General features: G+C 30.4%; 1 protein-coding gene across 1 annotated transcript in view; it reads left to right on the forward strand.

The window, feature by feature from the left end:
* Positions 1-15,713, forward strand: part of LOC127729885 (leucine-rich repeats and immunoglobulin-like domains protein 3) — a 50,975-nt gene that overhangs the window by 20,826 nt on the left and 14,436 nt on the right. The window contains exons 8-15 of the mRNA XM_052237823.1: positions 875-946; positions 4,215-4,286; positions 10,285-10,428; positions 11,272-11,496; positions 12,247-12,410; positions 13,212-13,351; positions 13,899-14,076; positions 14,544-14,825. Coding sequence (XP_052093783.1) covers positions 875-946; positions 4,215-4,286; positions 10,285-10,428; positions 11,272-11,496; positions 12,247-12,410; positions 13,212-13,351; positions 13,899-14,076; positions 14,544-14,825 — 1,277 coding nt within the window. The remainder of the gene's footprint in view (positions 1-874; positions 947-4,214; positions 4,287-10,284; positions 10,429-11,271; positions 11,497-12,246; positions 12,411-13,211; positions 13,352-13,898; positions 14,077-14,543; positions 14,826-15,713) is intronic.

The raw sequence follows: 15,713 nt of genomic DNA on the forward strand, positions 1-15,713 counted from the left end.
TACCAAATATTTTCTTTATTACAAAAACTTTCTAAACCCTGACACAAAAAGTAAGGAAAACATGGATAAACAATGAAGTTTTTATCAGTGATAACTGCTGTAAAATTCTCATTGTAATCAATCTCACTTAAACATTTGTTATAATATCTTCACCTTCTGTTTTTGAAACGGTCATTAGCAACATAAGTAGATTTGCAGGTTAGAAAGTTTTGGTTTCTATCAGTATTCAGGTATAGGGTATCGTAGTCAGCTACTTTGTGAACCATTTGTTTTGCTAATTATCCTTCATATGATCCTTAGTGTACGTAAGATACACCCTGCTACAATCCGAATCTCTCATTTGATTTCTAAAATAAACCTAACTTGCAGAAGCTAGAATCGTTATGTAGCAGGAGGTATAGTCATTCCCATCCCTGACCAGTCTCTCACAGGAATTGATTACTGCTTATGCAGGTGCTGGAAAAATAGTTGTATTAATATATATTATGTAAATATTTAGATTTTTTCTACTTTTCAAATGATTGTTATTTCACTCTATAAATATGAAATAAAATAAAGTGAAACAACCAAACTTTGGAGTTTCAGAAGACAATTTCAGAAGAAAATAATGAAGTGATTGTGATTTTTTCTTTGTTTTCCATCCTATTTTTCCTAATTCACGTTATTTTTATTAGAAAAGGAATAAGTATAAACATATTTAAAGTTATATATTTTGGACAAAATCAATTAAATTTTAAGTTGAAATGATTCCATATAATATATATGTGTACTGATGATGTCATCAAAGACTGTCCTTCTTGTACTATAGAATAGATTTGTGGTATTTTTTTCATGACAACATAAATTAATTGTTATAAATATTTTTGCCTTCCAGACAACTGGACCACAACAATATTACCACTGTTTCCAGTAAATGGCTGTATGATTTGAAGTCTCTTAAAGAAATGTAAGTTTATCAGTATTCAGATTGATTAGTTGAAATAAAATGGCCAAAGCAAAAGTAAAATACAAAATAAGGGAGGCATATGTAGAGCACGGAAAATATATGAAGCATTTAAGATGTAGAAAGTTAGTTTTTACTCTAGAAAACAAACTGCTAACTTTCATTCTGAGTTCATGTTCTCACGACAAAAAATAAGAATATAAATGTACTGAATTTTTTTTACAAACATACTGAAATTTGAGTGAAAATTCAAATACCTGTTTCTGTCAGTGTTTGTTATAGCAATATAGGTGTATAACTACATTTTGAACTGGAACCCATAGGACCTTTAATTTTACATCTTTCACATTTAAATGAAATGCAAAGTATTCTGAACTTGTAAAGAATAATTCAGTCAAATCACTATGCATCTATAACCTGTTTTAATGATGGAATAAGTGATTAATTGTCTTCACTGTTGGATATTGTTTTGTAATGGGCCAGATGTAACCAGTAGGAGCAATCCAGCAAACATTTATGTGACAAAATCTCAATTTCCCACTTATGCAAAGTCACAAGTCTGTCATTGTTTACAAATTGGAGCCCTGTTACAGCAAGGTTATTCTAATCATGACCAATTTTTGTGCACAGTAGGTGACAGGTAAAAATAAATGTTGTTAAAAGTGAATATTAAGTATCTTGACCTTGCTTTGTACTGATCTTCAAAAGGTCAAATGTTACTTGTTATTGGAAAAATTTAATCACAGTTAAAAAATGAATCTTAATAAAAGAAAATGTTTCTTTAATTCTTTTGATACTTGCATCATTGAATTTTGATTAGATATTTTTATCAGGGATAGTGTCATTTTGACTATATAACATTGTATTGTATAAGGATTCATCATTTGTATGCCCCGCCGTAGCGGATGGGGCATTAAGTTTTACCCTTCTCCGTCTGTACATACATACGTACCAAAATTGGTTTCCGTTCTCTAACTTTTGTTTGCCTCAACCAAATGTTATGAAACTTATACACAATGCTTATTACCACAAAACACAGATCAAGTTTGAATTTTGGTGGCTTCACTTTTACCGTTCTAGAGTTATGCCCCTTTACAAATTGAAAAATTGCTGAAATTTTGTTTCTGTTCTCTACCTTAAGTTTTCCTCAACCAAATGTTATAAAACTTATACACAATGCTTATTATTACCAAAACACAGATCAAGAATAAATTTTGGTGGCGTCACTTTTATCGTTCTAGAGTTATGCCCCTATACAAATGGAAAAATTGCAGAATTTTTCGTTTCCGTTCTCTAACTTGAGTGTGCCTCAACGAAATCTTATGAAACTTATACACAACGCTTATTACAATAAAAAACACAGATCAAATATGAATTTTGTTGGCGTCACTATTACAGTTCTAGAGTTATGCCCCTTTACTAATTGAAAAATTGCTGAAATATTCGTTTCCGTTCTCTTTCTTTAGTTTGTCTCAACCAAATGTTATGAAACTTATACACAATGCCTATTACCACAAAACTCAGATCAAGTACAAATTTGGGTAGTGTCACTTTTACCGTTCTTCAGTTATATCCCTTTATAACTTTATATGATATGCAAGCGGGGACATCATCTGTGTCCCATGGACACATTCCACATTTATTTCACAATTATATTATTAATCTTTGGGAAAAAGTATGGTTTACACATATTTAAATGTGAGTTTTAAAGCTGCACCAAAATTCTTTTTAGCAGTTTATAGTTGCCACTGCTTTGCCCCCAAAGCAATCAGAATGAAAAAGCAAGATTCACCAAAAGATGTTGAAGTTCAATCAAATTTTGACTAAAATAACAACTGTTTTCTGAATGCATACTAGTAAGGAAGAAAGTAATTTGGTCCAATTATTAGACATTCCAATGTGTACTCGTCCTGAATATGTATGAAATATTTGTCGCAAATGTGCATGTCGGTCAATATTATAGGTTGTCTTGAAAATGCATGAAATAATTGCCACTGGACATTAAACAATCAATATTAATTTTTTTATTGATCCTATATTTCTTCAGCTTGTTACCAGAACCACACATGTTAATTTACTTTGTCTTGCTAATAAATTGTACAGCTTGAATGGTCATTATAGAAATGATTGAATTTGGACAGTTTAAAGGTTAACTGTACTGCCCTTTAGAAGTGAACCCTGTCAAAACATTCTAGAAGTAAATTAAATGTCTTTTAAGATATGTTATACATATGTCTGTTAACACTTATGGGAGAAATCACAAATTCTCCTTCAATGAAATTTCATCTGTCAGTCACCTGAATATACTCCATGGATGAGAGAGTTTGAATGAATAAGCTTTGAATAATCAACCTAGGCTTTTTTTTCTCTCCTTTCTATAGTTCAGATATATCTTATGCTTCACTAACCTGTTCATCTAGTGAAAGCTGAGGATAATACGCTAGCCATATGCAGATGCATGGTCTAAAGAAAGAAATTGATAAATTGGGTTGTGGTGATTAAAAATTTCAATTGAAATATATTGCTTACGACATAAATGTAGTATGGAAGATTTGAATTGTTGAAAATTGTGTTGTTTATTGTTTACGACATTGAATATAAAATCTTAAGCTGCCTTCTCATGCTTCAGTCACATTAACGTGTCAGTTTGGTCATCCTGTTTCAATAGCACCTTTATAGCACGGACTTACTAATGAATTCATTCCCTATTTTGTCATCATGAACACCAAGTTTTAAGTTTCTCGGGTGATTTGACAAACATTAAAATTTTATGTTTATGACTTCTACTTTGACTTCTAAATTCATAAATTGAAAAAAAAATGTTCATGTAATTTTTGCTCCTTTTCATGTGATTATGAAAGTGTGAAGATATTTTGTAATTCGTCATGCTATTTTTATTTATGATCAAATTACTTGCACCATTTCATATATTTTGAAAAGCCTTGAAAGAAATCATCTCTCATGTTCAGACATCTGTATCCTTCAAGAATACCATTAAACTTAAATTATTGGAATGCTTTACTTATTTATTGAAAATTAGATGATCAACTTTGGATTGAAAGAAAAACATGAAATGAAGGAAAGTTTCAAGAATACAGAATTGTTGGCCAACATAGATCTGAAAATACTAGAAAAGTTGAAATAGATGACATAATGACAGTCTCTTGGAGGTTATGTTATAGAACAATCCATCATTATTTCACCAAAAATTTTAAGAGCTTCAAAAATGTTTTGTATAAGCAAAAATGACTAGCTTTGTTTTTTATTTCAGCTCTCTCCATCACAATAAGATAACAAGAATTGAAGCCAACAGTTGGCAGTACTGCCCAAAACTGGTAAAACTGTAAGTACACAATCTTATTCGGCTGGCACATATAAATGATAACTTTTACTGCCAATTTGCTTTTTTTTTTACATCAGCTAATTTAAGTTTTTCAGTTTTATGGCCAATTATGTAAAAAATAATTATGTTTTAAAAAGAAAAATGTAGTTTAGATAGCATCCACCCTAGAATGTTCTGGCTTGTGTAATATTGCTGCACATGACTGAAAGTATTATCTGATACTTGGATGGAACATCTAATCAGAGAAAAATAAAAAGAAATATAGAAATGCATAATTTGTGCTGAGGACAGGTGGAAATATTTAATTAGCAGGTGTTTGGATCATTACTTCAAACATTAATGTGCAATAAAATATACAGATGGTATGGCTGCATAGATAAATGTTTGTATAGTTATCTCCTCATGACTGGATAGGTCTGTTTTACTGTTGGATTGCTGTTCCATTGAATTTTCCCCACATCTCCCTTTATCTACAAGCACATGTATACCAGTTATGACTAGGGTCAGTTCTCTGGACAAGGGTTTGTTTCCCATCCTCGAAGACAAACAAATCTGAAATTTAATGGTACTGTAAATTCAGAAATTATTGATATGTTTTTAAACATTATTAATATTATTAATGCTAAAAACGTGACATTATCAGGTTGGCAATAATAAAAATCACATAATTTCAGTAATGTGATTTTTCGCATTTCAAATTTTTGTCTGGTTCCAGGGTTCACAGTAATAAATGCATGCATTAATTTCAGAATTTACAGTAATATATAAGAAATCTTTCTTTTTCAACATGGAAACATATCACAATGCTACATGCATTCATAAAATTAAATTGCTATGAAACTGTCAATAGCTGAGATCTGATTTGTATGATATTATATCAGATTAAAACACATGTCATCCAACAAAATTAACTTTAATGACAGCAACTTCAGCAGACTTATTTCAATAGTAAACTCAATAATTTGAGAAGGAATAACTTTCATTTGAATGCCAAATTGATAATTCTATTGTTATCAGAATTGATTTCTTATGAAATAACATTTGATAAGAGCTCTTTCCTTTATTCAGCTGTCAATAAAAATGCACCAGGTGCTTGAATTGGTGTGAAAATAGAACTTGTTATAATGAAACAGTGCTATACTTTTACAATACAGAAATTGATCTCTATCTACACTGTTTATTCATAAAATATATTCTGTTTTGAATAGAAAATATGAAATTCAATAGGAAATAAAAATGAAACATGTTCTTGGGTCAGATGATATGTCTTTATACCAACGCCTATTCCTCATCAAGAATTTGAATAACTTGTAACAGGAGTAATGTCCCTTTTAACAACTTAATTTAGAAGTTTGTTTCCATTTCTTGATGAATTCTGGCAATTAATATCTTCAGTTCTTTGTTCTACATTTTTGTAAGGCATGTTCAGAGGCATTTGTGTGGTCATTAAATTCTAACAGTTCTTTTTGAAGTCCTAACAACTCTTGAGTATTCAATATGGATCAAATAATGTAGTTTCCTTATTTCTTCACTAAAGCATATGTTTATTTACAAGTTACAGCTGTATCTTGTGTGTAATACAAATTATACACTAAGAGTTATTGATGGATACATGTCACACCAGAGCAAATCTGGCTTCAAATTCACTAGATTCGATAAAATAACATTACAGACTTAAACCATATGTTTTTTGGGGATAATTAGGTATTATACAGTAGAATATTTGGACAATATCCAGGGGTTGTCTTATTATCAGGTGTTAATTGCTGATTATATATAAAAGATGGTGCGTAAAAGTCCCCATCAGAATATATAAAGATTGTTTCATACACAAGGCTTGGTTTAGATTAATGGGAGTCTAAAATTCCTCCTTATAAGCTCTCCCAATAGATATTAGTGATTACTTCTCCCATTTGATCCTATGAAGGTGAATTTTTATAATGAATTATACACTAAAGAAAATAGGTATAAGGAATGGGCAAACTTAATGGGGAAAAGACGAAACATCTCATGAAGGACTTCCAAGCAGACCACTAGTTCATGAAAAGTAAATTTCATAATACCTTTAAACTTAAGTTTTAGCATGGTGAAGATGTTTAAGAAAAGAAATGAACGTTTTGCTTTGTTGCAATAAACGTCAGGACATGATGAGTAAAATTTCAGAAATGAACATCTTTGATAACAAACTGATAACCATAGGTAAATTATTTTGAGAATATCATTTATTTGTTATTTGATATGCATGCAAAAATGTTTTATAATTTTGTGACCCCAAAAATGTTGACCTTCTATCTGAAATGGTGTTTTATTTATCACCATTTACTCATATATTTAGGATGGTAACCTTTTTTTTTATATGGATTACCTTTATAAATGAAAAAACTTTTACTGAATAGTTGTGGCTTATCATAATCTGTTTACTTAAATATTCATTATCACTAATGAAATTAATTGTCTATAAGATATGGTTAATTTGTTAATTAGCTGTATTATATAAAAAAATAGTTTGGTTGCCACATTATCTGTTGGTACTAATTAAAAACGTGCTTTGTCTGACAAACATACTTTCGTCAAGTGCTACAACATGTGTGTAAATTCCAGCATATAACACCAAGGCATTTCATTGGTAGAAAGAATTGTGTATTTTTGTTTAATTAAAAAGCATTGTTATCTTACTTTTGATAGAGAAACAGAGGCTATCTTCTGAAGACATGTGTTCATTGAAGATTTTCTAAAAACTAGTTATGCACTGTCAAACTTTATCCTTATTTTCATCATACGTTTTTATGATAATTTATTTTCTTCTTTATTAAAACTGTAATGAAAATTTTGAGCTTAAATCAAAATTTGAATGTCATGGCCTTTGTAAGATATTTGAATGATAATGATTAAAAGTTTGGATAATACAAGGTTTTACTGTGACTTTATAATACACCCAACAAAGAGATACAATCAGTTATACCCACCTGTATATCTATAAAGGTATGTTTCCTTTATTGACACACAGCCAATTAAACAGGTGTTATAAACATTCAAATTAAACATAATATCACAAACCTAATTTATCATATTTCAAATATTCAAATGATAAGTGAAGAGTTATCTTTCTTCAGGTTTGTACGAATAGTCATGTTTATAAAAGTCATGCCATAAAAATGTACGTGAAAAGTATCATTGGTCTTTTTTCTGTTTTTAACCTTAAATTTGACCAATAGATAAAACCTGCTTTTAATTAGATCAAAGATCAAGTTAGATTGAGACAGTTTACAAAGACAGTTAAACACATTTGTCTTGAAGACCTAAAGTAAAGTATAACCAGAATGGTTATTTTGTTGTGTTTTATTTGTCTTATTAATCCTACTTCCATTAACATTTCCCTAATCTTCTCTTCTTATTTCAAGTAATGTTGATCAAACAGTTCAGAAATAAAAAGCAAACTAAACTTCTGACGAAGGAGTTGCTATTTTATATTAAACCCTCTCCATCACTATCATCATATGACATAAGAAAATAGTTAATGCCTTATTTTTCGTGTGTTAGAAAAGTGGATTTTGGTTGTGGTATGTTTCTTGACTATTTGAATGAAACCTTTCACACAAAAACATAAGTTTATATTGATTTAAGTGTCTTCAAGCATGAAACATTAACTTCATGCATTAAACAGTGAATCTATAACTTTTGTGTAGAGAAGGCATACAACAGTAAATCACTGAATATTTATATATAAAAACATACTTTCAGAAAAACATAAAAAGAAGTGCACCTTGAAATTTGATCATTTTATAGTGAATATTTATTGGGTGCATCCAGTAAAATTAATTGCTTATTTCTGTGTGATAATTAGAATGGAAATCAGTAGATTACTCACACATTTAACTTAACATGCAAAACTACTCAGATTTAAACAAAAAATAAATAGACAGAAGCCAAATCTCCACCCCTTTTTTACCTTACCATCTGCAGAAAAAAAGTTAATATCTGATTTGAAGGAGAGAAAATGATTTATTATCTGTATTAAATTTTCACAGATAAAGAACATTCGCAAATAATTACTTAATGTGTGCAGTTTGAAGAATTATTTCTGCAACAGCTTCCACTTGACAGATTTTAGTACTTTCAAATATTAGTTTTAAAAATTTTATAACCTTGACAAAAATTTCCATGTTTTGATATGTTGATTATTGAATACTTTCCAAACATCCAGTTATAAAATTCATTAAAAAGTTTAAAATGTATGTTCTAAAATTCTATATCTTTGACAAAAATTTCCATGTTTTAATGATATGCTTATTAGTGAATACTTTTCAAACATCAGTTTTGAATTTGATAATTTTACAAAAATATCCCAGTTTTAATAATATGTTGATTATTGCAGATGCAAGTGTGATATAAATGTGTTTAGCAAATGGCTATGAGGAAACCTAAGCATTGTGGGAATGTTGGCACAAATTTCATTAGTAAAATCTATTTTAAAGGTTAACTACTTAAACAAACAACCTGTCATTTTATAGCAGCATCATGTATGATTGATTTTGTGTAAGGTGAGAAATTGTTGCCAAGTAGACAAAAGAGTGTCTACAGACAAGTAGTCTAAACTAGGATGTTGTCAAACAAGTGACACCTTAAAAAAGGAGGCAAAACTATTTTGTATTGGTTTTGAGCAGAATGTTTATGTCTCATGGAATTATTATAATGTATTGCTCTCATGAGAATAATTGTTTTTGTTTGTGTGTGTGTTTTTAAGATCAGTTTTCCAGTTTTATATATAAAAAAAAAATCATTTCTAATCTAAGATTTTACTTTGGTAGTAGAACAATCAGATTTAACTATCTGTTAAGATATAAGGTCAGATTAGGTATGAAAGAATGACTGAAGGTATGAAAGAATTGGATACAATGTTATTTACAAGAACAGTCATAGTTTTCATCACTCACTACAGAACTTAGAGTACATGTATCATGTTTTCTTCTATCTGTCTCTTGCTCTGTCACCATTCTTGTATCTGTCTCTCTGTCACCATTCTTCTATCTGCCTCTCTGTCACCATTCTTCTCTCTGTCTCTCTGTCACCATTCTTCTATCTGTCTCTGTCACCATTCTTCTATCTGTCTCTGTCACCATTCTTCTATCTGTCTCTCTGTCACCATTCTTCTACCTGTTTCTCTGTCACCATTCTTCTCTCTCTCTCTCTGTCGCCATTCTTCTATCTGTCTCTCTGTCACCATTCTTCTATCTGCCTCTGTCACCATTCTTCTATCTGTCTCTCTGTCACCATTCTTCTATCTTGTCTCGCTGCCACCATTCTTCTATCTGTCTCTCTGTCACCATTCTTCTATCTGTCTCTCTGTCACCATTTTTCTATCTGTCTCTCTGTTACCATTCTTCTATCTGTCTCTCTGTCACCATTCTTCTATCATTCTTCTATCTGTCTCTCTGTCACTATTCTTCTATCTGCCTCTCTGTCACCATATTGAATTTTCGTTTGGGAAAAAGTTAAATTTACCTTTCAAAAGTTATGTTACTTTACTTGCATGGAATTATTTACAATTTTTTAAAGTGTCTTTTGTCATAACTAGTTTTCTTTTACGGAATCCAACAAAAGTTTAGAACAGCCTTACAACCAGTTGTAGCTTCCAAACTTTAAATTTTAAAATATTTCAGATTTGTTGTTTTCGAGTTATTGAACTTAAGGAGTGAAAATAAGGAGAAAGAGTGTCATGCGATGATGACACAGCTGTTTATTTATGATATGTAGCATATGATAATTAATAGCTAATTAAAAAAGGGCAATACTACAGATATTCTGTATTCATAGATGAAACAAATGATTGTTGAGTTTTAGTTATAAAGTGCATTTCCATGTACTTACCAACTCTGATGTCATTCTGTGTGCACTATTTTACTAATTCTTTTCCATCCGACTTAGAGCATTATATTGTTGCGTTAGACGTTAAACACCCCCAACTAACTAACTAAATAATTCATTTTGTCTTTTACAGAGATTTGTCTCATAACAAGCTGAAGGCTATTGTCAAAGAATCCTTCAAGAACCTGATGGCAACTAATGTGCTATTATTGAAGAATAACAACATTCAGAACATTGAAGAAGGATCTTTCCATGATTTGGTCTTTCTCACTGAACTGTACGTATAATCTGTCAACAGTCGTATATAAACATATTTGAATATTGGGGATTAAGCCATGCATTTCCTAATTTTAGTGTCAATTTTTTATGATCACTTGATTGAAAGTCCCATGATATGTTATTTAGCTATATGAATGTATTGTTCATTAGGTATTGTTAAGTCATATTTGTGACTTATAATAAGAAAACCGTGATTAAAACAAAAAGATAACAAATATATAGTGAAATGGCCTTCATCGTGAATTTACAATTGTGACAGGTTGATGTATCAATTTTCTGTCGGTATTTTGATTAAGATTACCAATCTGTCATGAGCAGTTTTGGCAGATTTTTTTAAAAAGCTTTCAGCATTTTCTTGCTGCAGTTATTATGATTTTGATGGACCAGTATGTCCAAAGTATCATTACAAAGAACATATATGATAAAGCAATCCATGTCTTTGACAAAGCAGAAAGAACTTTGTCAGAATGAGAGATGGTATTATTTTAACAGCATTTTTCTTTGTAAATTACTGTCATCATTCATTGTCAGACTGATTATTTCTGAAAAAGATTTTCTGCTTATATATTGAACTGACATAATGAATTGTACACAATATATGTATAACATGGAAACAGTTTTTTGTAATAAGCTATTCTTGTGTAGCTACACATTCAGATAAAAAGATATGTTAGCTTTCATTACCCATGATGATATTGATAAATTATATAAGTGATATGCATGTTTTCAAAATGAATATTGTTCAAACTATAAATGAATATTTGAATTTTTTTTGGTACATGTATTAGCTTAGTTTTACATTTTGTTTTCCAATTTTATATGATATTTAATTATTTTACAGAGAATTAAGTAACAATGAACTTTCCTGGACAATAGAAGATATGAATGGAACCTTCAGTGAACTACATAATTTGGAAAGTCTAAGTTTGGAGAACAACAAAATCAAGTCTATTGCCAAGAATGCTTTTAATGGTCTAATCAAAGTGAAAACATTAAATCTTCTCAATAATGCAATATCTACCATCCAGTCAAATGCTTTTGAGACCATGGTTGAGATGGATTCATTGTAAGTATACCTATTAGTCAGATCTTTAATTGACACAGTTAATTTTATTGTTTTGTTGATCCTTTATATCTGAACATAGTATTTTTATGTCCTTTTTCCTGTTTGGGTCTTTGCCTAGGTTATTACAATATTGTTATGTAATAATTATTTTGAAAAAATTAAATAATGATAAGAAAAGGCAATATAATCACACCAAAAAAATAAAAGTTGTAGGAGAAAGTGTATTATAAATAAATGTTACCGATATTCAGATGATGATCACAAGATAATGTTCATTTGATATGACACGTTTGTTTAAGATATTTGATTTCAGTCCTCAAACTTATCACAGTTACAGAAGTATAGCAATATAACGCCGGAATTGCCTATACTATACGTTTGTTCATTAGACCAGTCTCACTTAACAAGATATTGTGCAACATAATAACACAAAATATCTGTTTGTATAACCATGCTCCCATTAAATGATATCAAATCTACAATGCAATACAGAAAATGACTGACTTTGATCATATGTATAAAATTATAATCTAGTGTTGTTACAGTGACATTATGTTTGATCTGTTTGTGCATAAGTGGTCAGATTATGTAATCATATTCATTTTGTAATAAAGCTATCATAATTTTGATCGTGTTTAAGATTATTATTGTAAATTTGTTATTTAACGCCAAATAATGGTATTTAACAACATATTTCTTCTTCTCTTGTTGGTGAAAGAAAATAACATGAAAGTTATTTTTCTGTTTCAGGAAATTTTACTCTACTAACTTCTTGTGTGACTGTAAACTAGCCTGGTTATCACAGTGGTTGATGGCCAAGAAATTTGAAAAGTCTGTCACAGCTAAATGTCAACATCCTTCTGAACTTGAGGGAAAAAGTATCTTCAGTATTGATCCTGAACTTTTCAAGTGTGGTAAGCTTTATACTGGCTCTGAACTATATTTAGACATTATAAAAGTATGCATAGAGTATATGTCAAAGATATTTAACTGACATAGAGAGTTATAATGGGGAAAAAGATTGAAAAAAAATTAGGATGTTGTGTCTAAAATGGTTAAATATTTATTAAGAAACCAAAGGATATAGGAGAACCATGAATTTAAATATTCAACAAAATTCAAATTTTTTATAGGCTTGTTAGCAGCAGTTGGCAAAACCACAAAATTAAATATCCACGAAAAATAAAGGAATCTACAGTAGTGATTGATTGATTGTTGGTGTTTTAACGCCACTTTTAAGCGCCACATTTGGGCTATTTCGTGGTGGTCAATTTTTATAGGTGAAAGAAGCCGGAGTGCCCGGAGAAAACCACTGACCTTCAATAGGAAAACTGACAATCCTAGTCAATTAAGATTGGAGTCGAGTGCACCCGCACGAGCGGGGTTCGTACTCACATCCTCAGTGTTGACTGGCTAGTGATTACAGTAGTAGAACTACTTAGACCACTTGGCCACCGAGGCCCCTCTACAGTAGTGTGATTGAAGATAGCATTTGTGATTGAAGATAGCATGTGTGATAGCACATTGATTAAAGCTATCTGATTTCTACTGAATTTGCAAGGAACTTAAAAGTGAATGAATTTAAGAGTTATCAATTTGTGTGTATTGTGATTTTAATGAACAAAGGTCAAATGTATTTGGTATAAATCTTTTATGAAAGCACTCCTATGATATAGATCGGTTCTGAGTCTTATAAGTGATTGATTACATTACAGATGGTAATACATTAAAACCAGTGATCAGTATCAGTCCCAGCTCCAGGAAAGCTGTACAGGGAGATAACATTACTCTTACCTGTGAAGCTGTCAGCACCAAGGATTCAGATACTCAATTCAATTGGAGAAAGGACAATATGGTAAGTTTCATTATTGTGACTGTGACCCAAAAAGAAGATGTTTGGCACTAAACATTTTTAGAACTTACTAAGCTGGAAGAAAATTAAAGAAAATAATTAGTCAAATTGCTGGAAGAAAGTTGGCTGGAGACAAAAATGTTTAATTTATTATATATTGCAGACCTTAACATCAAGGCAGAAGAGTCTATCCAATGAAAATAATTACTTTAGAAAAAAAAACCTCTTTTGTGATGATGTTTGATTCATGACCTCCTTTTATTCCTATCACAGTAAAATACAGGGAAAACTAATGTGGTAATGCAGCCATAATTTCTAAAAGAAAATTTGCGGACATGTTTATTTTAATCTAAAGTATCAGTTATTATCTATTGAAATATTATTGCTATAATTCCCTTGTTTTTCGCTTTTGGAATTCTGGGTTGTGTGATAGAAAATGTAAGTAATATTGATTGGGATTTAGATGATAAATGTACATACATCTAGTCTTAGGATGATACATATGACAAATGTACATACATGTAGCCTAAGGATGGTGTTTATATTTCAGTTACTGCTGAATCCAATAACAGAGAATAATGTAGGAAAAGATAATACTAAGATAATTAGATACTCCTCCAAACTACATCTTTATGACTTGAAGGACAGTGATTCTGGGGTCTATCAATGTCTTATATCTAACAGCTTTGGACCAGCATACTCTAGGAAGGCCACCATTGAAGTCCATGGTAAGTTTTGTCTTTTTAAATTATTTTTTGATATTTTTGTCATTATTTAATTTGTTTCAAGTTTTGATGAACTTTACAAATTTTATTGTTTTACACAGTACAACTTTAATAACTAAATCTTTAAACGGAAAAAGAACAACAAAAATTGACTCTGAAATTTGAAAATTAAAATCTTTTCATCTATCAAGATCTTTGCACCAACAAGTATGAAACAAAGTTGCTATCTTTTTTCAATATTTACCAGTAAAGGATGATGATACATGAAAGCAAACCTTAGAAAATGAAATAACAAAAAAGACATAGTGTAATATAGAGTGTAGATAAAATGGAAATGTGAAAATAAAAATTAAAGTATGTAAAAACAGCAATAGGATTGAATTTTAGACATTTGAATGACTTTACAGTAGTAGATGCTATAAATCTGCTCATTTAAGTTAAAGGTACAATTGGTTTTTTTTTTGGTCTAGTATTCCCCCACTTCTCGAAGAAACCATTTGATGTAACAGTCAAGGTTGGGTCAGCTGCACGTTTGGAATGTTCTGCCACTGGTCGACCTAATCCAACCATTTCTTGGTCCAAAAATGGAGGAGATGATTTTCCAGCAGCTAGAGAAAGGCGTATGCATGTTATGCCAGACGATAATATCTTCTACATCCTTGATGTGACGAAGTTTGATGAGGGAACTTATACTTGCACTGCCAAAAATGATGCAGGATCTATTAGTGCTAATCTTAATCTCACAGTTTTGCGTAAGTATAGGAATTTCTGATGTAAAAAATTTGAATTACAAACTATAAAAACGCTTTCAAAAACAGGGATAAAGAGTTAGCAATACATCCTCATTCATACTTAAAAAAGCAGTTTCTGTGTAATCATTATGAATATCATTAAATATTGAAAATAGTATCCTAAAAGAAAAAAATAGAATATTTATCAAGATATATAAAATCCTTAAAATAAATACCTATGAAAATGCTCTAACTTACAATGAAAATTAGAAATTTGGTATACTTACTGTATAGAAAATGTCAAAAAAATATTTGTCAATATAATATTATTTCATGATATTTGTTTATTATCTTTTGTTAGTATTGTTGCACTTATTTTAGACATATATATGTTATACTCTCCTGAAAACCTGAATGTTTATAAAAATAGAGAGATGTGGTATGATTGCCAATGAGACATCTATCCACCAGAGTTCAAATGACGTGGATATACGCAATTATAGGTCATCATACTGCCTTCTACAATGAGAAAAGCCCATACCATATAGTCAGCTATTAAAGGCCCTAACATGAAAAAATGTGAAACAAGAAAAAAAACAACCTAATTTATAACAATACAATTTAGAAAAACAAATATCAGTCAGGAGACTTACTTAAATGAGTGATTTTTTAAATCACTGATTCAAGTAACATTATGTCCATAAAGGTTGGAAGTAAGAGTTGTCTTTCTTTAATAATCACCTATTTAAGTAGTACAAATTAATCACTAGACTAAGTGATTTAATTTTATTGTAGCTTTAAATATAGAATACTAATGATCCAGGGACTAATTATGTTGCTAAAATTATCAGAACCAACATCTGTGTTGATAGGATGACTGGGTCATGTCAGGTGATGACCTTGTACTAA

This window comes from Mytilus californianus, unplaced genomic scaffold (assembly GCF_021869535.1).
Source record: "Mytilus californianus isolate M0D057914Y unplaced genomic scaffold, xbMytCali1.0.p SCAF_1, whole genome shotgun sequence".
Classification (NCBI taxonomy): Eukaryota; Metazoa; Mollusca; class Bivalvia; order Mytilida; family Mytilidae; genus Mytilus; species Mytilus californianus.